Consider the following 24,881-nt stretch of genomic DNA (forward strand, 5'->3'; position numbering starts at 1 on the left):
ATATGGAGCCCTTTATTTTAGTTATGTCTGACATTACTTCACTATTTTACCAGCATTCCACAAGAAACATCTTTAAACATCAATCATGACACTGTATTATGGAATAATCTTTCTTCTGGTTTTAGTGATTTCATTGTCCTCCTGGTGTCAATAGCTTTAAATGAAAATTTCTTAATTTTTGACCAAGTTTTTTATAAACAGATTCGAGGCACGGCCGGGGGGCAACAATGGCCTCCTTGATGGCATGCCTGTATGTTGCAAATTTCAAAAAATCATTTATCTACCCCTCACCTTTTTGATTCCAGATAGCCCTTTGGGTCCGGTTTATAGATGATGTCTTTTTCCTGTGGAAGGCTTCTGTTTATTCTCTGCTTCAGTTTTTTCGGTGGATCAACATGCATGATCCACACTTAAAATTTATAGTACAGTACCATACTCACCATATTTCATTTCTTGATTTATGTATTAGCAAGAATAAACATAAATTATCTACAACTATTTATACAAAACCCACGGACCGGAACACGATGTGGCATTTTCAGAGTTTTCATCCTAAGCCTTTACACACCAGTATACCAGTGGGCCAATTTTTGCATCTCTGCAGTCTTTGTGACTATACTGCTGATTACAAAAGGAAAGCTTATGGTAAGCAGCAAAATTTCCTTTCATGGGGCTTCTCATTTAAGGTGGTCAGGAGAGTGTACAAACGAGGTTTGAACACTAACCGAGACATTCTGCTTCAGAGTCAGCCACGTCAATCTACAGACTGTCCAGTCTGTGTTCAACCTTTCACTAATAAATCATATCAAATACTACAACTTATTTTTTCTCACTGGCATATTCTACAGCTCCATAACATTTTTGAGTCTACACCTAGATTTGCTTTTACAGAGGGATCAAACCTGCTGGACTGTTTGGTTATAACAGGTCCAAGGCCTCTTAACCAGTACAGTGCAGAATTAATTGGACAATTCCCCTGCCAACAATGTGTTGCTTGTGAGAACATTCTTCAAATACACTTCAACATCCCTCTATGCATTTCCAATACCTATTGCGGCATTATTTTGATTGTACTACCACTCAGGTGATTTATGCTATCCTTTGCCCCTGCTCAAAAATCTATATTGGTCACACTAAACTGGCTGTGAAGACTCGTATTATACAGCATAAGAGCTGTATAATGACTAAAAAGCTGGTCTCTCCAATTGTAAAACACTGTCTGGACTGTGAACATTCACTCACGTATGTAAAATATTTTGTTATTCACAGTTTCCAATCGGCCAGAGGTCGTAATATCTGTGCACTGTTGCAACACCGAAAACAGAGTTTTATTGTCAAATGGAATACCTTAGCGCCTGCCACCTTAAACTCTGTAATTGAATGGGATGCGTTTTTGTAAATGAAAATTTGCAAAAGAACAGTTTTTGTAAAAGAAACTTTTCACAATAATTTCCACTTAACAATTTGATTTACAGCACATTAGCAATTGGCTTATCTTTTGGGGGGGTTTTTGTTTGTTTTTTTATAATTCTTCAGATGACGTAACATTTTTGTCATACAGCTCCCAGAGTATTTAAATGCTCTCTAATTCCTGCGGTATCCAGCCTCATTCTGATTCCCAATTTTGGAGGTCAACAGAGAAGAGAGCTCAGGTATGATCAGTCTTTTGTGTTCTATTTTTGTTACTTTCAAATATAAAATTGTTGTGTTTTTTAAAACTGTAGAAAAGGTAGTTATTCTAAACATGCTTATATCTTTACTATATAGACAATATTTAAAACATCCAGTGAAGATTTAACAGAAACTTGATATTGTGTATCGGCATTCAAGTTTGCAGCATGTGAATGTAAGTGCTTTTATCTGAGATTTTGTTTCCTAAGGTTTTTATTAAATTGGTTTTGAACACGTTATTATTTTCGGATTGTTTTCTACAGATAGCACATCTCTTTGACAGTCTTGGTGCCTTTGTCGGGTCCTTGATATATAAGCAACTTCCCCCCGAGGAAGCTGTTTTTGCGGTGAAAAAAATGGCCTTTGTTGGGGCAAGTGGACTCATCTCTGCATAAGCTCTATAACTAAGGAATTATTTTGACAAGAAAGTGGTTGTGCTACTTCATGCATTTATCTCAAGCATATATTCATTGTGGATATCCTGTGGATAACCCGACAGGCTGTGGGGTCCCCAGGACAGGTTTGGGAAGTCCTGCTTTAGCTCTTGTGCAACCTGAATATCCTTTTTCCAGCCCCTGTGAACAACTTTTTGAGTGTTTGAAATCACACATTAATAGTGGCAAAATATCCATTTTTATTGTAGTAGTTATTCAGGAAAATCTATTCCAGCACTGTTCACCTCCAGGAGGCCAAAACTACCAGATTGAATCAACCCCCTTTATTGTAGTTTTATGGAACAAAATAGATTCACTTAATATATGGTTATGATTTCTGTTTGCTTTCATATCTATACAGGTGCGAGTGGTTTTTTTTTATTTTTTATATCTTCCTCAAAAGCTACTTAAATAATTCAGATCATAAGAAAAATCATACAACTGTCTGGTAAGCTTTCTTGCTATAATCAGTGTTTCCAAAGAACATAAGAGCAGGAACTGCACTCAGAAATTATAGTTCATCCACGATAAGTGCAGAAATTGTTGCATAGTCCATATCTCATAAATCAAAGTCTTTTATTTGTACAAAGACGGCAACTCCACTGTTTCAATCAAAATTTTCAAAAGGGTCCTCCGACACAGACCTGTGTTTCGCCGAAGCTGCGTCGGGAGGGACAGATAATTTTTAACAAAGATGGATTATGTAAATAATGGATTACGGACTGGCATAGATTATTACTTCTTTTTAAAATTTGTAAAATTTAACATACCGTAATGTTTCCTGATAACATCTGTCAGGGAGCACATATAAGTCAAGTGTACTGGGGTTTTAAACAGTTATAATCAGTGTTTAACATACAAAGGAATACAAAGTCTTCAATAACACATTTAACGCAAATAAATAATTGGAAGAATTTTATGCAAGAAACTGTTTTTTTTTTGTATTTGTTAAGTACACCAAGTCCATGATTTACCTTTTAATTAAAAGCAAAGAGAACATGTTGAACTAAAATATTTCTACTGACATTCATATTTTTAGCAAGGAAAATATGGAATACAGCATTCCAAAGAATATTCTTCTTTTAAAAACATACATTTTCTAAGAGACTATTGTAAATTTTCTTCATTACATTTATTTAGCTGAAGACTCAAAGGACAATTATCTTGCATTACATTTTATTTTCTTGAGTCTGGCATTTATAATGTCTACTATTTATATAAACCAATTATTTGAGAAATTGACCTAGATGTAGGTTGACCTGCCCTTAATAGCACAGCTAAAACAACAGCTATCCTGCTGTTAATTCATGTCTTCAATCTCTGAGGCTTACCTATGAGACTACTTGGACAAAAGATCACACTTCACTAGTTAGGTAATGGCCCATTTATGAAATGTACTAGAAATGTAAAGAAAAGTATACAGCCTTCCAGGACAAGTGGAAAGAGCTAATAAAACCATTGCTGAAATCTTAAAGAAATATGTGTCTGCAGGTAAAGACTGGGAAATGAAATTACCCAGGGCAATTGTAGCCCTCCACATGATACAGGCAGAGAAATGATTTTGTCTTTCGATGTCTTTTATCAAATCTATTTTTTAAGTCACCATGGAGATGCAGGAAAAATTAAATCAGTCTCAAGGCATCCAAATTTTAAGTATACAAATATTTTTATTCATCAAGTCGGCAACTCCATTGCTCAAAGGTACAGAATTTATTTGACACAGGGTCCCCTGCATTAAATTATGCAGTGCAACTATTGCCTATGCATATGTATGCCATCTGCAATAACATCTACAACAGTGGTTCTCAACCTTTTTTCTGTTGGGACACACCTGATAGATGGTCCTCACATGCGAGACACACTGAACACATGACGGTCACAGGGCTAATCCCACCCCCACCCCTGACCCTCAGTAATAGGTATAAAGCAGAATTAGAACATTCCCCGTACAACTCACCATACAAAAAATATATTCTGGTGTTATCTCAGTAACAGCAATACAAACCCCCTCTACTACCAGACGCAATAGCCCTTCTTAAAAAGACAGCAGTTCACTAGCAATGCATGTCCAATTGAGAAAACACAAATAAAATGAGGTATTTTATGTGCCTGCATGCTAGTTAAATATCGCACCTCGGTCATACACACAAGATCGACCTTCTCCAAATACAGAAAGACCACAAATTACAAATATGGAGACAAACTGGAATGAAAACCCAAAAAAAGCCACTCCGCATGCAGAGCAAACCTAGAGAAATGGAAGCCGAGATATAGCACCTAACAAAGTCCCAGGATCTGCAATAATGCACACACACTAACCCACACAAAGTTACACCTGCATTATGGCAAGCACTCAAATGGAACAACCCTACCTATAAAAAAAGCAACACTACAAATATTAAAACAGGCCCTAAACACCAATACATCTCCCATTAGGAAAACAGAAAAAGCCAAGCTGTTTTAGATTCCCACACAGAAATAATTGTAAAACTATATGAAAAAATGTTTCAAAACAGCTGGTGAACAGAACATCATCTAACAATTAAAAACTCTTAAAAATTATTAAAAATTCTTCAAACACCAATAACATACTTCAAAACAGCAGACACATCACATACTACCCAATAATTAAAATGGCAGACAATCAAGAAAAATGAACTTAAAAAGCCACCTTTACTTACCCTCTCCAGCAGTTCTCCTATTCCTTTCCCTTGCAGACCACATCAGAAGCAGCAAAAGCTGCTGAAGCTATCCTCAAGGTCCTCTTCCTTAGGGACCACAACCAGTCTCTTCTCTCTCACACACACACACCAGTCACACCCTCAGGACCAGTTTCTGTCTCTCACACACCAATCATCTCCCCAACCAGTCTCTCTCTCTCTCTCTCTCTCTCACACACACACACACACACACAAGCACACATGTACTGGTCATTTCCCTGATCAGTCTTTCTCACACATACACACGTCACCTCTCTGACCAATGTCTCTCAACCACACAATGCTCTCGCTCTTTCTTACTTACACACAGGCTTTCAATCACACACGTTCTCTCTATTTCACTTACAAACATGCTCAATCACACACATGCCCCTTCTCTCTCTCACAGCCACAGCCAGCCAAAAACATGCTCCATCTCTCTCTCGCACACACACACACTGACACACACAAGCATCCTCACATACACACCACACACACATACAGAAGCACCCTCCCTGTCTCATGTACACACCACACACACAGAAGCACCATTCCTTTCTCACATATTTACCACACACACACAAGCACCCTTCCAATCTCAAATATACACACATAAAGGCCCCCAGCTGAGTAGCTCATCATCAGCCCACCGGCCTGGTCTCCGGCGGCAGTGCCAGTCTTCCTTTCTTTGGCCCCAACGGCCTGGTCACTGGCGGCGGCACCGGTCTTTTTTTCTTCAGCCCCGATGGCCTGGTCTCCGGAGGAGCTGGTCTTCCTTTCTTCGGCCCCGTTGGCCTGGTCTCCGGCGGCAGCTAGCAGCGCTGGTCTTCCTTTCTTCGGCCCCTGCCGGCTGCAAGTAGCACGCGACACACAGTATGGTGACATACTGGTTGAGAATCACTGATCTACAAAGCACTATTGCCCTTACCCAAAAACATTTGGAGTTTGGTTCTAAAGGTAGAAAAGCCTATGGAGTCTGAAGGACTATGTCCAAGAGTATAAAATTGGTAACAAAGTGTTCCATTATAATTTCAGCAAAAGAAAAAAATATTGCCTAGCTGGAGAAGGACCCTTTTGCAATTTGTGACAAGGTTTCTCTTATAGCTTATCTAATCCAAATTTAAAAAGAAAAAAGCTCCATGTAAAGCAGGACTGGCTCAACTTGGTCCTTTTGACATGGATCTTTCTGGTTGGTACATACATGGTGATCCTGAACTATGCTTGTGATACTACCAAAAAGGTTTTGGGTTTGTTTGTTTTTTCTTAAAAGATGAAATAAAAAACACATTCTGTATTAGAAGATTAATAAATTAAATTACAAACTAAGAAGCCAGTGTACTGCAGTGCAAATTTTTTTGCAAAACAGCTTTTTGAATGAAGAATTTAGGAAAATGTCAAGTAATATGCAAAAACACTAAAAGCTTGGGGATGAATTTTCAAAATGTTACATGAGTAATAATTTAGCATCTACTCGCATAGGGGTAGATTTTCAAAGGTACGAGCGGGCATACATGTGCACGTGCTACCCGGCACACACACATGGACGCCCGATTTTATAATATGCACATGGAGGTGCGCGCATGTTGTAAAATGGGGGGTCGGCACGCGCAATGGGGTGCACAATTGTGCACCTTGCGCATACCAACGCCTGCGGCCTTCACCCGTTCCCTCCCAGGCCACTCTGATTTCGAAGTGGCCTGAGAGGGAACTTCCTTTCCCCCTACTCTAACCTTCCCACCCCTTCCCCTAACCTATCCCCCCCCAGGCCTATCCTAAACCCCGCCAAAATTTTATTTTACCTTCTGCACCTGCCTCTGGGCAGGCGCAGGTTGCGTGCACTGGTAGGCAGGTGACCCCAGACAGGCTGCCTGCTTGTGAAATGTTCTGCACATTACAGCTACTGGGAACACCCTGAAAACTTAGCGTAAAGTTTTGCCGCAGATGCAAATGAGCACATTTGCATCAGTAACAAAACTTTGCAAAGTTGTCACTAATCTGTAGTGAATACTGAAGGTTAGTATTTCAGCCTCTAAGGCTGCAGAGTTTTTCCACTGAGACTACAATAAAAGGTAAGTTTTAAAAACCCGTTCTAGGTTCTCGTTTTCAAAGGGTTTCTCCCATTTTGTATTTGGCAAAAAACATTTGAAATCCGGGCCTGGGAAACTGTGGTAGGCAGGCAAGTATGGTTTGTATGTTCAAACTAATAGGGTAAAATAATCACTTATAAAGGACAGATGTCTGTGTCCACACCAGTGTGATATGTTCAGGAGTTGTTTTTTCTCATTCTGTTTCTTGGCTTTATAGTGCCTCTAGAAGCCTGAAAATCGGTTTTGCAATTGCATGTGGTTTCTGCTCCATTCTTTATTTGCCATTTACATGAAGACCTGACCAAAATAACTATGCATTATGCTAAAATAATAATGGAAGGAAAAACAAATTATCCAAGAAATTGTAAAAACTGCACCGGATCTTGGTATGATACAGACAAAAGCAACTGAAAAATTACTTTCTATATACATATCTTTTTTTGATACATAAGAACCCTTTTACCCTATTAATAAATACCCAGAAAAATTGCTTAAATGAACATTAAAGTGATAACGGACAAGCACAGTTTCGAGTAGCTGTGATATTAATGGCACAGATGATGTGTGTCATGTGAATCAAAAGCAGGTAGGTTGGTACATCGAGTCCATGTGGGGTGCAGCAGAACAAAGTTGCTTTGGTGTAATCTCAGCTCATGACGAGACCCATGTCCAGTGTTGTCAATGCTAGGTGAGTAGCCAGTACAGCAGTGATAGACTAACATATATGACAAGTAGAGTTATCCAGTCTACTTGTTTGATAGGTGACCTGTTACCTTTCACATGGAGGGTGGCACTGGAGGAGATAGTACCACTAGAATTTGTGGCCCAAGCAACATAGTGGCCAGCATCTTTCTCACACACCTTCTGAATAAACAAAGTATGCCTTTTCTCCATTTGTAAAAGCGTTAAGTGCTCATCTGAAGTCAATTTCTGGCCCTCCTTGTACCTGAAGCAGAGAGTTAGTTTTTCAAGTCAGGTTCTTATCAATATTTCTAAAAGTTTGTTTGTGGTTTCAGGCAACATCAGAAAAACGACTATAAGTAATTCATGAGTTTCAACATGTTTTTAACATAAACATGCACATAGAATTGTTATTAAACCAAATTTATTGATCAAAAGTTTTCTTCCTCTAACAGCATTTGAAAATCATACATGTGTAGTTGATCGAAATTATGTACTTGAGCACATCATTTAATATTTTATAAAGCGCTCCTTTAGTAAAAGTCAAACTTCTATCATATCTACTATTAGTATTTCTTAGCATTCAAATATAGATATTTTTGTATCCAACTGTTATTATGAAAAAAATAGAAATATATACCATTTTATATCATGACCTGAGAAACAAAATTCAGCTGAAATATTGATAATTAAAAAATGCCTGTACCACATTTTTGCATTTCAGTGATGATTCTTAACACTATATCGTAGTTTTTAATAAGACCAGCATAAAAAGACACAGACACTGATAGAAAGGAAACAACTTCACTGTGCTTTAAATACAATTTGCTGAAAATATTTCAACCTTTTATATAGATTTATTAGTCAGTAGGGATATACAAATTAGGAAAAGCTCTCAAATCATGAATGACACATTTAAAAAGACCTGCTATTGTTAGTTAATAGGTTAAGATGTAGTCTTTCTTTTATAAGTGTAGAACTTAATTGCTCATCAACTAATGCTAATTTATTTTTCTTTTAGTGTACAGGTGCCATGTGTGTTAAATATGGATCATAAAGTTATAGCAGTTTCACTCTGCCTTTTTTCAAATTAAATTCAAATTGTGTCGATAGAGGATTAAGTAGCTGTGGAAAAGATGAATGATGAGTATTTGAACTTTTGGATTCTGGAGAAAGAGCAAAAGTCAATAATAACTGAAATACAGACTTTTCAATTGAAAGAATGATAATCCTACATTTTTATGTGGGCAAACAATGTGTTTACCTATGTAAAAATGCAATTTTAATATTGTCCTCTGCAATGCAGGTAAAAGTGGGTAGGAATAGGGCAAGTAAGGAAAGTGTATTTGGGATTTTGATGGTAAGATATCCACATAAACTTTAATGTATATACTTTTTACATGCTTCAGGTGTAAAGTACCCATATTCCCCTGTTGGTCTGTATTTTCAAAGGGAAATGCCATGGAGAGTTTCCCTAGGAAAATCAGCATGCAGAATAAGTTACATACAGGCCTGCAAGCACCGCAGGCAGTATGAAAATTGCCTTTGATTCTCAATTAACAAGCAGGGCTGAATTAGCCATGACAGGTGGTGATGATGGCATCCAATAGTGCCAAATGAACCTTTCTCTCTTAGCTCATACAGCTTTTGCTCTTCAGAGCATGTACAGGAGTTCCCAAAGGATGTTGCTTCATTAGCCCCTTCAGTTTTTTTTCATCTGAACATAAGTACAGATGTGTACCCTATGTATTTTTTTCCAGTATTCATTCTTTTCACATTTTTCAGTTACTTCATTGCCTCTCTGTCTTGGAGGCCTTCCAAACAGCACTTTTACGTGCTATTTAAAAAATACAACCTTTTTCTTCACAAGATATCCATCACCATTGGCTTCAAAGACTGTGTTTGTGGTAAGAAAATGTCCATTACAGATAGACATGACATCTGTTACTGTTTTCTAGGACCAAACTATGACCAGGCAAATTGTTACCACTGTGACTGTGTGTCTCTATGCTCCCAGAAGTCCAGGGCCTGGAAGGTGGAGAAACTGTATAAGTCGCTAAAGAGCCTTAGCCAGTCCTCGTTCCTGAACATAGTCTCATATTGAGCAGGAGCTTTTCGAGAAAGTCTCCCCCTCGCTGGAGCAGGCTGGGTCTTTGGGATCAAGCAAACAAAAGAAGTTACAAAGTGCGAGTCCTACTAAAAAGATTCACCACTCTTTGCAGCTAGCAGTTAAAATGACACCAAAAAATCATTGAGTATCGGCACCATCAATGCAGCCAATGCACTATTCACTGGTGTATCGAGTCTCAGCACTAGGCAATGGTGCTTTCAATGTAACTCTTCACTAAATCACCAGTTACTTCCATACATTTAGGAAGGTTTTCAGGAGCAGGAGGAGGTGCACGTCACTTACCTCTGCCAATTTCTAGAGCAATGTCCCCATCAAAGTTACTAGAGCAAGGCCTATGCCTAAACAAGCCAGATCCCATTTACTCCATGGTGCTTGTAATCGCTAACTGGCCCTCATAACAAATTTTATAAGATGCAAGAAGCTTCCATCCTAGTTTTTGAAGAGGATGTTCCACCTCCAACACTTGGCCAGAAGGCACGTCAGCACTTAGACCAAGTGGCAGATTTGGTGAAGACTTTTTTTTACCTTTCTAGCAGCTAAGGGGACATGGAAAGAACCCTTCAACTTCTCCTTTTCAGGATATCAGATTTACTTCTGCAAGAAGAAGTTTCAGTAACCTCTAACAGGATGGGTACTCCATTAGACCCCCCCCCCCCCCCAGAGTGGTTCTAGTCCTTGGCATTCACTTTCAGCAGAGTCTAGCCAGTTGTGGCACGTCTATCAGGAATACACTTCTCTGAGGTGAACAAGGACACCCCCCCTCCTTCAGTCACCTGCTTCATCACTGGGAACCTGGATTAGGCTTTCCTCCCCCTAGGATCTGAGGGGGGGTTCTATGGGAATATCCTCTGACCCCCTACCTGAGCCTCCAGAACACGCATGTCTACCTGAGGACCTCTCTTACTCCAGGTTTCTGGACAAGTTCGGCAAGGGGCTTGGAGTTAACATGCTTAAGGACAAGACCCTCAATCACAGGTCTTTGGCCTTCTCTAGATTTTAGACATCCTGGTGGAGCCAGCAGCCATTTCAATCCATGCTATCCTGCAGGAGTTACAAGCAAGAGTATGGAAGAATTTGATTTCTTGTACCTCAGTAGCCAGGAAATTAGACTTCAAGTATAGAGTTCAGAAGACTCCATATTTTGTAGTAAGTGCAGCTGCCTTATCAATCACTTGTAGTGAAGTCTGTTCTAAAAAGAGCAAAGAAAACATGAATATTTTCAAACGCTCTACCAGGGAAAGATCCCAGGTTCCTGGACAATTTTGGTAAAAAGGTGTTTCAGAACTCCACACTTAATCCTCACCAGAGAATGATGCAAGATTATCAAAGACAGCTGGGTTCGCAAGTTTGCAGAATCTGATTACTGCTTAATAGGGATGTGAATCGTGTGCCATATCGTCTTAACGATTGAAATCGTGTGGCAGGAGAAGAAAATTGTGTTTGGCACGATTATTTCGTTGAAAAATCGTTAAAAATCGTTTTTTCCGATATATTTCCAAAATATGGAGTCTTTTTCCGATATATTTCCAAAATATGGAGTTTTTTCCGATATATTTCCAAAATATGGAGTCTTCTGGACTCTACACTTGAAGTCTAATTTCCTGGCTACTGAGGTACAAGAAATCAAATTCTTCCATACTCTTGCTTGTAACTCCTGTAGGATAGCATGGATTGAAATGGCTGCTGGCTCCACCAGGATGTCTAAAATCTAGAGAAGGCCAAAGACCTGTGACTAACTCCCAGTTAGTGCGCACTAACTCCTGTTAGTGCGCACTAACAGAAATTGATACGATTTGACACTTTTCAGGTCAGTTAAGGTCAGTTTAGGAATGAATATGTATTCCTATTGGCTGCCCTCTTATTTATTCATGTTACCAAGGTTCCCACTGACAGTATATGGGGGATGGGAAATGGAAACAGTTGGTAGCTTGACAAAAAAAGTAATGTGATCAGTCAATGTGACTAGAACTTGTGCCCTAACCCTGATACCAGGGGTGTTGTGATCTTCATGTACACACAGTGCCCTATCCCTATTAATACCAGGAGTGTTGTGATCTTCCTGCACACAGTGCCCTAACCCTGACACCAGGGGTGTTGTGATCTTCCTGCATGCAGTGCCCTATCCCGCCTGCATTACTAGTGAGAGGCTGGCTTCACAGACAGGGGGGAGCTGCCTGACCCTCCCCCATGTCCCAGCCAGTGAATGGTGTGTGGGTGAGGGGAGGGGGGGAGGAGGATGGTGAGGCTGAAACAGCTCCTTCCCTGCATTACTAGTGAGAGGCTGGCTTCACAGACAGGGGGGAGCTGCCTGACTGTAGTAGATTGAATAAAGATCTGATGTTTCTGCTCTCCTCACACCAAACAAAAGCAACACACAAGCAGAGAAGCCCTTCTTATAAAGTTGAGCTAGTGAGTTAAGTAGGAGGAAAAGAAACATACTGGTGGCCAGTGTGGCTACTTAAAAAATACACTTACCAACAATCAATTACCACATATATTTGAACTGTGTATAATAGTTCCAGCCAGGACCACCTTTCTAAAATGCACAGTGATTGGCAAATTCAACATGCACTAGCATTTCAGGTGCCTGCTAACAAAAATAATAAACAAACAAGTTCTAGTCACATGAGTGATGATCATCACATTACCTTTTTTGTCAAGCTTCCAACTGTTTCCATTTCACATCCCCCCAACCATCACCTCAGTGCGAACCTTGATAACATCAATAGATAAGAGGGCAGCCAGCCAATAGGAACACATATTCATTCCTAACTGACCTTTACTGACCTGGAAAGTGTCAATTTGTATCATTTTCTGTTAGTGCGCACTAACACGATTTAACGATTTTTAACGATAAATCGTTAGAATTTCTATTGTATTGTGTTCTATAACGATTTAAGACGATATTAAAATTATCGGACGATAATTTTAATCATTGAAAAACAATTCACATCCCTAAGTTTCTCCCGGCTTACCATGCTTTCCCATTGCTTAGTTTTCAATATGGATACTTCTCACTCAGCAGCACAACTCTGCCTGTAGTTGAAGTCACTCCTTAGTGGGCAATAGAACCTGTCTTGCCCAATTAGCATGGCCAGAGATTCTATTCCAGCTATTTCCTTATCACCAAGAAATCCAGGGTATTAAGACCCATCCTGATTTTAACAAGTCTGAAGAAGAATCTTCTCTAGGAGAAATTCAAATTTAACTCCCTCCATATGATTCTGCCCTTCATCCAGGTGGGGGAATGGATATGTCCCCTGGATCTTAAGGACACCTCTGCTTACATACCCATCCATCCCTCCCACTAGCACTATCTATGCTTTGTGGTAAAATCCTCTCACTACCAATACCATGTACTCCCCTTCAGCCTATCAGCAGCACAGAGGTTCTTTATCAAATGCTTAGCTGTAGTAGCAGCACAACTCTGACATTTATTTATTTTTATTTATTTAGAGTTTTTATATACCGGCAATCATGAAAACATATCTTGCTGGTTTACATCGAACAGGAGTGCATTATAAACAAAAACTAGAACTGTGGTGTCCGAAAGTACAGTTACATTTAACAAGGGTAGCCGAACTTGGAGAAGGAAGAAGAGAGGAGAGAAAAGAGATGGTTAAACAATATACAATTTAAACATCTGAGCATCTGCATCTTCCCTTATTTGGATGACTGGTTAGTGTGTGTGACTTATTGGGAAGGAGTGCTAAACTCCCTACATTATTCAGTTCAGCTCCTAGAATCATTGGGATTTGCTAGTAAATTTTGAAAAATGGACGCTAATTCTGTCTCAGAAGATCAAATTCCTTGGGGCATGGATAGACTCTGTATAGGAGAGAGCTTTTCTTCTGTCATATCAAGTGAACATTCTCAGGTCCCTTGTTCATCAATGTGAACACAGATCAGTCAAGAACCAGGGAAGTGCTATTTGTTCTGGGCCACATGGTAGTGACAGTTCATGTAGTTTCACTAACATGCCTCCATATGCGACTCCTACGTTAGGGCCTCCACTCCCAATGGGATCAGTTAACTCAGCTCTTGATGACCTCAGTGAATGTCTTACAGGAAATGAAGCAAGAGCTTCGCTGGTGGGCTAGACTCCTACATCCTTCAAGATGGGGCACCACTCTGTCCACTTCCTCATCAGGTGACTTTAGCGACATCCTCCAAGGGATGAGGAGCCTACATAGGTCCCTACTGAACTCAAGGAACTTGGTTGATAGCAGAAAGGAGTTTCAGATCAACCTTCTAGAACTGCAAATGATCAGATACACTTAACAACTTTCACAAATCTCCTCAAGGGGAAGATCATTCTCATGCAAACCAACAATCAAGTAGCTATGTTCTATATCAACAAACAAGGAGGAACAGGGTCATGGACTTTCTGCTAAGAGGCAATAACGATATGAGAATGGGCATGCACCTTTCAAGGGATCATCAAACCATTAGCGGACTACCTCAGCAGGCTATTTTGTCCACACAGATTGGCCCTGCAACAGTCAACAGCCAAGAAACTATTCAGTCTTTAGGGGTCATCCCTCAACTGACCTCTTCACCTTGGAGGAAAACAGAAAAGTGGAAAGATATTGCTCCATTCTTCCCAGCAAACTCAGATCCACTCAGGACTATTTTCCCTTCAACCTGAACGCAGATCTCATGTATACTTTTCTCCGATTCTGCTGATTGCCAGGACAGTACAAAAAGTGCATGGTCAGTCTGATTCTTATAGCACGAGCATGGTCCAGACAAGTGTGGTTCATATAACTTCCATCAGCCCTCCAATTTCTCTGGGGGCAGATCTATCCTTGTTAACTCAAGAAAAGGGATGTCTCTATTATCTAAACCTTCTCTCTCTCAACTTAATGTCCTGGATGTTGAGCGCTCGCTGATCACCCCATGTTCCTTATCCAAAGAAGTTGAGGACATAATAGTGTCCACCAAAAAATCCTCAACTAGGAGAGCTTACAGCTTTAAATGGAAACTGTTCTCCCTTGATGTCAGAAAATCTCCTTGGACCCTTTTGCATGTAAGCCAAAAGAGCTACTCCAGTGAGAGTACATCTCAGTGCCATAATGTCCTACCATATTCAGATTTAGGGTAGGCCAATCTCCACTCATTCCTTTGGTATCGAAGTTCATGAAAGGCCTCTGGCATTCTAATCTTCAGTTGTCAAACTATCTATCCCAGAGGACCTTAATGTGATTCTGGCACAACTTAATGAAGCTGTCTATTGAACCATTGGCTTCTTTCAGTGTGGGATTCTTTTTTTCTCATGTATCAAAAGAACAGAATATTCAAATTATCGCTAAATTGAACCCATCTACCTGCCCACTAAATCAGTGTCCTCCTGCCCTGATAAAAATATGTGAAGATTTGAGTGATCATTTTTGAAAGCTGTTAATTTATTGTTGGCAGAAGAGCATTTGCCACTTAGGGGGTCATTTTCTAAAGGGATCGCATGCGAAAAGTCTCTTTTCATGTGCGATAGCTAAATCGGGGCAGAGTCCGCACCGGAAGGGGAGGAGTCGGGGCGGACTCTGCGATGACTTTGCTGACAGCGAAAAGGTAGGACACCTTATCGCTGCCAGTAGCGTGCCCAATAGCGCCACCTTTCTCTGTGGCGCTATTGGGTGCGAAAGCCGGCAGTGATAACACCGCGGTGGTGCAATCGCAGCCAGCTTTTGCAGGCCCGCCCCCCCTCCTGCTTCGCCCCCCCCCCCCCCACTACCTCCGAATTTACAGAGCCGCGATAGTTTAGAAAATCCAGCCCTTAGTTTGAAAAGGGCCTCTAACAGGCCTTTACTGAAGAAGCCCTCACTAGACCCTAGCATTCTTGGCAATTACAGGCCGATTTCCACATTGTCTTCCTATCAAAGATTATTGAGAGTGCTGTTCTATTGCAATTAAATGACTTCCTTGATTATAAGTATATTTTGGATTTCAATTTGGTTTTCAGAAGTTGTTCAACACAAAGACATTGTTTTTGTCTAGCGTTGACACAATCAGACACAGGGGTATTTTTTAACTTTATCTTTATTAGTTTATTATAAATGCTGAAGGAGAAACCATGCACAGAAATTTTAGGAAGTGCTCTAGGAAACAATTAACAAAAGAATGAAGAAAAGGAAAAATACATTACAATCCCAAGGAGGGGGGAGGGAAGAAAAAGGAAAAAAATCACTTACAGTGACCAAACAAACTTATTATAGAAGGATTATCTGATAAGGCTAGAAAAACCTCTTTCTTAATCAGCAACATTACTGGAACCGAAAGATATAATTTTATCACTAACAGAAATGGTTAGTTGATTGGGCTCAAAAAATATTTATGATACATTATTAAAATGAATTAAGCACTTGCATGGAACCTGAAGAAAAAAGATAGCTCAAAGTTTAACAACTCTGGGCTTCATCAACAAGAACTGTTTTCATTTCCTTTGTATCACCTTCACTACATCAGAAAATATCCTGACCTGACATTGAAGAAAAAGTTCCTCTTGATGTCTACAAATTAATCTAAGAAGTCAGTTTCTATCTGGGTCTAAAGCAAGCATACTAACCAAATAGATGGCTTGATCAAATCTTTAAGACAGAAAAAAAATGGGACTAAATTTATCAAACTCAAAGAATCCCGTCAAACAAATAGAACAAATAGGGGTAGATTTTAAAAGAAGCGCGATCAGCCTACTTTTGCTTGCGCATCAGACTCAAGCAAAAGTACGCTGGATTTTAGTAGATACGCGCGGAGCCGCGCGTATCCACTAAAATCCTGGATCGGCGCGCGCAAGGCTATCGATTTTGTATAGCCTGCGCGCGCCGAGCCGCGCTGCCTCCCCCCGTTCCCTCCAAGGCCGCTCCGAAATCGGAGCGGCCTTGGAGGGAACTTTCCTTTGCCCTCCCCTCACCTTCCCCTCCCTTCCCCTACCTAACCCACCCGCCCGGCCCTGTCTACACCCCCCCCTTACCTTTGTCGGGGGATTTACGCCTCCCGGAGGGAGACGTAAATCCCCGCGCGCCAGCGGGCCTGCTGCGCGCCGGGCCGCGACCTGGGGGCGGGTACGGAGGGCGCGGCCACGCCCCCGGGCCGTAGCCACGCCCCGTACCCGCCCCCAAAACGCTGCCGACACGCCCCCGGAACGCCGCGACGACCGGGCCCCGCCCTCCGACACGCCCCCGACACGCCCCCCCTCCGAGAACCCCGGGACTTACGCGAGTCCCGGGGCTCTGCGCGCGCCGGGAGGCCTATGTAAAATAGGCTTCCCGGCGCGCAGGGCCCTGCTCGCCTAAATCCGCCCGGTTTTGGGCGGATTTAGGCGAGCAGGGCTCTGAAAATCTACCCCATAGCATATTGATAGTAAGGTGTCAGTCAGCCTGATGGCATGTCATGCACCAAAGTGCTAAGACCGCCCGGACTATTCAATCATCCACCTTTCAACAAGAAACATTTTTTTATTTTTTTAAAGCAAGCAAAAAACATAGTCAGAAGTAATAAGATATAGCTGACACATTACTATCACTATGCTATTTGTTCTACTTTTTTGACGGTATTCTTTGAGTTTGGTAAATTTAGTCCCATTTTTTTCTGTCTTGTTTATATTATTCTGGGACTTGTTGACTCTTTATTTGTCATTTGTTGATCACATTTTTATTAGACATAGATGCGGTTTTGACAGTGGAACTTTGGGGCAGATTTTAGGAGGATTTACACGCGTAGGGGAGTTACACGCACCGGGCCTATTTTCAAAAGGCCCAGCGGCGTGCGTCCAGGGGCAGGGCGGTCCGGGGGCTGGAGGGGCATGGCCAAAGGCCTCTGCAAGGCCGCTGGGCTGGCAGGCGTAACTTGTGAAATAAAGGTACGGGGGGGTTGCGGGCTGGGGGGCGGGACAGGTAGGGGAAGGTGAGGGGGGAGAAAGGAAAGTTCCCTCTGGCTTTCCCCGTTCCCTCCAAGGCCGCTCCGATTTCGGAGCGGCCTTGGAGGGAACGGGGAAAGCCAGCTGGTCTCCCCGAGGGCTCGTCACGCACAAGGTGCACTATTGTGCACCCCCCCTTGTGCGCGCTGACCCCTGATTTTATAACATGCATGCGTGCCGGGTAGCGCACACAAATGTACTCCTCGCGCGTACATTTTAAAATCTGTCCCTATGTATATAATGATACTGATTGATATTACCACAGTATTTGAAACCCTTAACCACTCCATTCTGTTTGTTTGATTATTACAGATCAGGGTTGCCAGAACATTGCTTCAGTGGTTTATCTCTCACGTCTGACCGAGTTCATCAAGTATCCATTTCCACAGCCTCTTCCAAGTGGCATAAAATGTCCACTGGAATCCCACAAGGCTCTGAGCTTTCCACAGCCCTATTTAATTCTATATGACCCTCTATGTAAATTATTATCTCGCTTAGGGGTTAATTACAAGTTGTATGCCAATGATATTCAGTTTTGTCCTCTTGGCATGCTATGCATATATCTATCTGTTTATCACCTATTAAATCTTGGCTAATGCATAATTTGTTAGCTCTCAATTTGGATAAAATTGAAATCTTGACGTTGAGTAGATTCCCTTCTACTGAAGCTCCATTTATCTTTGAGCTTGAAGACTTTACGATACTGGTTATATCATATGTCCGTAATTTGGGTGTTATTTTGGATTCAGTATTATCAATGAAGCCTCATTTGAGATGCTTTTGTTTTTTTAAGCTTCGTATGCTACGCAGATTAAAGCCCCAGCTTGCTGCTGCTGCTGCTGACTTTCGCTTGGTGTTGCAGGTGCTTGTGCACTGCTTACCAGGATTGAGTATTGCAATTTGTTGCTTATTTGCTTCCCTGCTACTACATTGAGAGCCTTTACAAATTGTGCAGACTTCTGATGGGCACTGGCTCTTGCTATCATATAATTCCTGTACTTTGAGCCCTACACTGGTTGCCTATTGAATGGCAAATTCAGTACACAATCACCATGTTGATTCATAAGCAACTTAACAACAACAAAACTCTTGGGATTAGTACAATTTTATACATGTATGTTCCTACATATGCATTGTGCTTGGTTTATGGAGGTCACATCGTGTTCACCTGGCAGAAGCGTGCAATCGAGCATTTTCCATTGACCACCCTTCCTGATTGTCTGTGTTCCATGACAGATTCTTCTGTATTTAAGAAAGCTCATGAGGCAACACCTATGGGGGAACTCCCTTACATGTTCAGTAGAGAAAAACTCTATGAGCTTAAAGAGAAGAGTCCATTCATTTCCATCAGATGACATCACCTTGCGTGTCATGGCTAATTCATCCTGCTCACTATAGAGAACATTGTTTATGGTAAGCAAACTTGCTATTTTATGTAGAATCCCTCCTATGGCACTGTTTTCCTCTCTTAAATTATTCTGGCCAAGTTTTCTATGAATGAATTCTACTGTCTCAAAAAAAAAAAAACCATCCAAAAAAATAAAAGTAGAACTTGATTAACTGATTTTTGAATGAAAACTGCAAGTATATTAGAAAAAACAGAGTGAGATTTATGACAGGGAATTGAGTAATATGAAAGGCCAAAAGTCACTTTTTCCTAGGTTTGAGCTTTGTAGGTTTGAGGCTCATAAAGCTGCAGTACTGCTTGGATTATTCTTTTTTTTAATAATTCAGCTTTAGTATTATGATTCCACATTAATTTTCTGAGATTTTTATTAAGTGAATATAAAGGGAACTTGTGTGCTCATCTACCCAGAATGGTAGAAGACCAAAGAGGGAAGACCAAAAAACTGACTTGGAGAAGTGATATTCTGCAGGCAGGAACAACTAGATAGGTTGGATGGGCCAGTTTGCCTGTATCTGATGTCATCTACTATGTTAGATAAATGAAACTGTAAAAGGTCCTTTCTACTAAGACACTCCAATTTTTATGGCTCTAGGTACTGTGCTGAGACTCATCAGAAAACTGTGCTGTCGCCTTTCTATGACATACATAACAGGATTAAACTATGCACAGCTGAAAAGTTATAAAAGGGAAAGATATTTTTACAGCACATAGGGTGGAAAATATAACATTTAAATAAGAGTGTACGGCTGTAAACCTTGAGATTCTGGTTTAATTGTCCCATCCACCACTCACTCTGAGACCCTTCTCAAGTCCTTCAGAAGGCAATTTTCAAAGCTTTTTAAACTTATAAAATGGGCTTTGAAAATTACCAGGCCTCATACTTCTTTGCATAGAGAAAGGGATGTTCCCAGGGACAGGGGAAGGTCAGGGAAGTGAAAGTATGTACAGAGATTTTATTTTCTAATCTGTGGGTGTGTATTTTTCCCCATAGATCTGACCTGCACAAATAGCAGCTTCAAAGTCTGCAGGTACTTGTATACCCACAGATAATATTGATCAGAAGTCTAGCTTTGAAAATGAACTTGCAGGCCTATGGATACAAAGTTCAAAGTACCCACAGATCTGCAACATTCATGGAAAAACTTAAAATTGCCCTCTTAACTTTCCTTTGCTCAAAATTAGGGGCCTGTTTACTGAAATACATCAACATGTTAGCGGATGTTAAATGCCAAATTTAGCACTTAACGTGCATTAAATTTATGTTTTACCTGCTTAAGCATTAACAATAAGGTGAAAAATTATTTTAATGCAAGCAAAATATTAATGAGCAGTGCCATATGCAAATATATGCAAACCAGCTCATTAATATTTAAATGCTATAACGAACATGGGGGCAAAGGAAAACATTAGATCAGCTAGTGCCATTTTGAATAGCAGTGCTTGTAGGGTAGAAGCAACAGGTTCACTCCTGCCCAGGGGACACTGCATGTAATTGAGAAACCCAGAGGAGAGAGAATCCAGACAGGGGGAGAGGTAGGGGGGACCTGGAGGAAGCATTTGCAGAGTGGGAGGGTTGGGTCTGCTGGGAGCGGGGTTTGCTCCAGGGGGGGGTGTGGTATGTTGGAAGGACAGTCTGGAGGCTGAAACATCACCAGATGGATTAATCTGCTGATGGCTTTGGCCAAAGTGAACTTCACCTCTTGAGGTATAGTTAATGTTCTTTGGTTTAATGCAAATTGCATGATTTCCATTAATCATTCTGGTATTAGTGAGCTGCTAATTAATAGTTTGTTCACATTAAAATAACTTTTTTTGCATTTTAGGTAGTGCTTAAGCAGACATTACCAATAGCGAGCCATACTGATATTGTGAATTTAATATGTGTTAATGCAGTGTTTAACGTGTATTAACCCATCTTAGTAACTAGGCCCCTTTGAATAATACATTTTAGTATGTAGTGTTGGGGGTCTGGTTAATGTAAAGATGCAATTTTTTTTCTATAAAAACTGTAAAATAATAAAATTATTTTTGGGGAAAAAAAGGCAATTTAGGATTAAGCTAATTGGGGAAGGAGGAGAATTTAAAAAGTTGATACTTTAAGGTGCCTAGCTACTACTGCCACTTTATAAGTTAGAGCTTATATTATATTCCATTTATTAGCTCTCAGCAAACTGAGGGTGGAGGGGGGAAAAGAGGGCTGTGTTGGAAGACAGTGGAAAATAATTAATCAAGGCTTGCTTTGAAATATAAATTAAGCTGCAGATCACAAAAGTCTGTGTGGAATGTCATGCTTAAAAGTAACATGTGCCAACACATGGTTTAGCGAGGGCGTGAGGTAAGAAAAGAGAGGGAGAGAAGTGACATGTAATGCTTTAGGAACTGGAACCGTGCCATGATTGAAAGTAATGCCTATACAAACAAATCACCTGAAGTGGAGCAATTTACATCTGATTATTTACTTCTCCTCGTTGTAGGCTACCCACCAGGTCAGTGCAGGCTCTGGAAATCCTGTTACTTCTACTTCCAAAGTCACTGGAGAAGCTTCCTTAACTGTGACATTTGACAGGAGCTTGGAGAAGTTAGGCATCTGCCCTGACAGGCTACCCATGCTGTTCTTTTCTGCTGTGCTTTTAACCTCCTCCTGGGTGCCCATCTGCCTTTGACAGCACCTGGTAGAGTCTGATTGAAACATGAGACCTGAGAATGCATCAGGGGAAGCAGGCAACCTGTCTTTAGTTTTAGTACAGTTAATGTCGTCATGCAGCTGTTTCTGTGTTTCTATCATGCTTTTATGCACAGAATGGGTTTGCAGATGCGTCTCATGCACTTCACTCATCATGCAATAAGCAGGCTTTACTTTTAATGTACCAGAAGGGGATTTGGACGCAGTGCTGGACTCAGGCACTGCTGCTGGACAGTGAGCAAAAGGGGAATCTGTTCTAAGTTTAGGATAAGATCCCGGAGTAGGGGAATAAAAACTCTCAAAGTAACTGGAGGTTTTTTCCCTTTGGTGATTTGAAGTATCAGCACAAGCAGCAGGTGTTAGGGTTTCAGACTCATCAGTCGCTCTTTTGCTGCCAGTGTTTATCTGCATTTGCAAACTATAAGAACTGACATGCAGACTGTGGGAACTATAGCAGCAATGCTCCTCCTGCTCAGTTTCAGACTGCAGGAGGGTAGATTCAGGAGTCTCGGCAAGCGGTGGCAAGGAGATGTCATCGGGGGATATGCATTCATATTCATCCCCAGAAAGCGTTTCTTCTGCTAAGAATTCAGGCTGAAAATCTCCTTCTGGCATTACACTACCATCTTTAGTTGATACTGGTAACTCTGACGCCTGTGAAATCTCTTCCCCACCTGGGCACATAATTGAAATCTTAGGCACTTTCTTCTGTTCCTTGAAAATAAAAATTAGACAGAAAATTAATTCTCTTCCTTTGCCTGCAGAGGAAGCCCCCTCCTCATTTCAACATGATGCACTTTTGTTTTCCCAGCAATACTTTCTACTGATCGCTATAAGATCTCTGTTCTCGGAAATGGCATGTATTGGCGCCTTCCTGCAGTGTTCATTCTACAATGAATATACAGGGGGGCAATTTTCAAAGTGTCTGCCTATGTACAAAATCTGCAGATGCTTTGTGCCCAGGGACCTTTTACCTAATTTTCAAATGGAAAACACATACATACTTTCTGTGTAAAAATGGCCAGACTTTTGCACCTGCTTTCCCTGCAGATTAAAATTTCTATAGGAAATAACACACATAGATTTATAAACACAGTCTACATGCCCCAGAACGAGTAATTCCCCTCAATCCATCTCAGAGTGCGGGCACTGTGGAAGCTTGCGTGTACTTTCAGCTGAATTTAGTGAGGGCAATTTGACCGGACAATTGCCCTCCAAAGTTTTGTATGAAATTGGTAGAATACGATACACAGCGTTTATTAGCATGAACTGGGAGTGATTTTATGGTTCATGAGTAGCATAGTAAAACTTAGCTCACAATAAAGTATTCAGTGGTTGTCTAATTATTTAAAATGCTAAGCTCTTATATATTGTATCAATTTATGAGTCTTCTAAGTAGACATGTTTACATAGATCAGACAACACATTACAGATGGAAATAGAGGTAAACACTATTTGAAGAAAGAATATGGATCCCTTCCCCACCTTCTCCAGGGTCTTGGGAATTTAAAATCCAGAACTAAACCAGCAGATGCAGCTTGACATAAATTTCATTTTTGAAATCAATCCATTTCTGTTTTTATTTTACACCAATGATTAGGGATGTGCATTCGTTTTTCACGAATTAGACAATGTCAACGATATTGTCTAATTCGTTATGGTTCAGTAGCGCCAATATATGAAGCGATTTTTGCCGAAATTTTGACAAAATTCGTATTTTGTGTTAGTCCGCACTAATGGAGTTACTGCGCACTGCATATTTCTTAGTGGGCAGTAATACCAATTAGTGCGCACTGTTTTTCTAGCTAACAAACTCCTCTGAATTGATACTTTTTAATTTTTAAGTAGCATTTTTTAGTGCGCACTAACATTAGTTAGTGCGCAGTAAGGACCATTAGGGGTAGATTTTCAGACGAGCGCGAACAGCCTACTTTTGTTTGCGCTCCAGGCGCAAACAAAAGTACGCTGGATTTTAGTAGATACGCGCGTAGTCGCGCGTATCGGCTAAAATCCTGGATCGGCGCGCGCAAGGCTATCGATTTCGTATAGCCTGCGCGCGCCGAGCCGCGCAGCCTACCCCCGTTCCCTCCTAGGCCGCTCCGAAATCGGAGCGGCCTAGAAGGGAACTTTCCTTTGCCCCCCCCCCCACCTTCCCCCCCCTCCCCCTACCTAACCCACCCGCCCGGCCCTGTCTAAACCCCCATCCTACCTTTGTCGGGGGATTTACGCCTCCCAGAGGGAGGCGTAAATCCCCGCGCGCCAGCGGGCCTCCTGCGCGCCGGGCCGCGACCTGGGGGTGGGTACGGAGGGCGCGGCCACGCCCCCGGGCCGTAGCCATGCCCCCCGTACCCGCCCCCAAAACGCTGCCGACATGCCCCCGCAACGCCGCGCGCTCCGGCCCCGCCCCCGACACGCCTCCCAACACGCCCACTCCGAAAACCCCGGGACTTACGCGAGTCCCGGGGTTCTGCGCGCGCCGGTGAGCCTATGTAAAATAGGCTCACCGGCGCGCAGGGCCCTGCTCACGTAAATCCGCCCGGTTTTGGGCGGATTTACGCGAGCAGGGCTCTGAAAATCCGCCCCTTAGTGCGCACTAATGCACTTTGTCGAAAATTGCTGAAAAAAAAAAACCGAACCGTGGGAAACCGAAATTTCCGTGGAACGCCTGATCCAAAGCCCGAACTGATATGTTTAAATGAAGCACATCTCTACTAATGATATCTTCTGGTTGTTCTTAAGATATTTCAGCCTCTTACCTGTTCTGAGCATGCTCAGCCCAATCTCCACCATCATTTAAAAGTGGCTGTTTGTAGGGCTGAGAAGCTCTCTTTATGCTGCTGGCAGGCAGAACAGGAACGAAAGGAAAGCTAGAAACAAGACAGGACGCACTTTGCATCTGGCTGAAGATTACAATGAAATATTTACTTGTGTATTAAATTTCTTATTTTGCCATTTATTTTGATTGTATATTTGATGCTACATGATCCGCCTGAAGTATAATTTTTATGGGAGGTGGAATATAAAATTAAATATCCCATGCTTAGTCCAGAGTGGCTAATAATATTAACATGACTTAGCAGAGTTGCTTACCTGAAACAGGTGTTCTCACAGGACAGCAGGATGTTAGTCCTCACATATGGGTGACATCATCAGGATGGAGCCCAATCACAGAACA

General features: G+C 41.4%; 1 protein-coding gene across 3 annotated transcripts in view; it reads right to left on the minus strand.

Annotated features, from left to right (window-relative positions):
* Positions 1-5,296: 5,296 nt before the first annotated feature.
* Positions 5,297-24,881, minus strand: part of CCDC141 (coiled-coil domain containing 141) — a 324,021-nt gene continuing 304,436 nt past the window's right edge. The window contains exons 23-25 of one of the 3 annotated variants that reach the window (XM_029605900.1): positions 21,507-22,420; positions 7,665-7,837; positions 5,297-5,654 (exon numbers count right to left, since the gene is read on the minus strand). In XM_029605900.1, coding sequence (XP_029461760.1) covers positions 5,617-5,654; positions 7,665-7,837; positions 21,507-22,420 — 1,125 coding nt within the window. In that variant the 3' untranslated portion in view covers positions 5,297-5,616. Of the gene's footprint in view, positions 5,655-6,575; positions 7,838-21,506; positions 22,421-24,881 lie in introns of those variants that run through there. The other 2 variants (XM_029605902.1, XM_029605899.1) reach the window with 2 other exon arrangements.

The sequence above is a fragment of the Rhinatrema bivittatum genome, chromosome 6 (assembly GCF_901001135.1).
Source record: "Rhinatrema bivittatum chromosome 6, aRhiBiv1.1, whole genome shotgun sequence".
In the NCBI taxonomy this organism is placed as follows: domain Eukaryota; kingdom Metazoa; phylum Chordata; class Amphibia; order Gymnophiona; family Rhinatrematidae; genus Rhinatrema; species Rhinatrema bivittatum.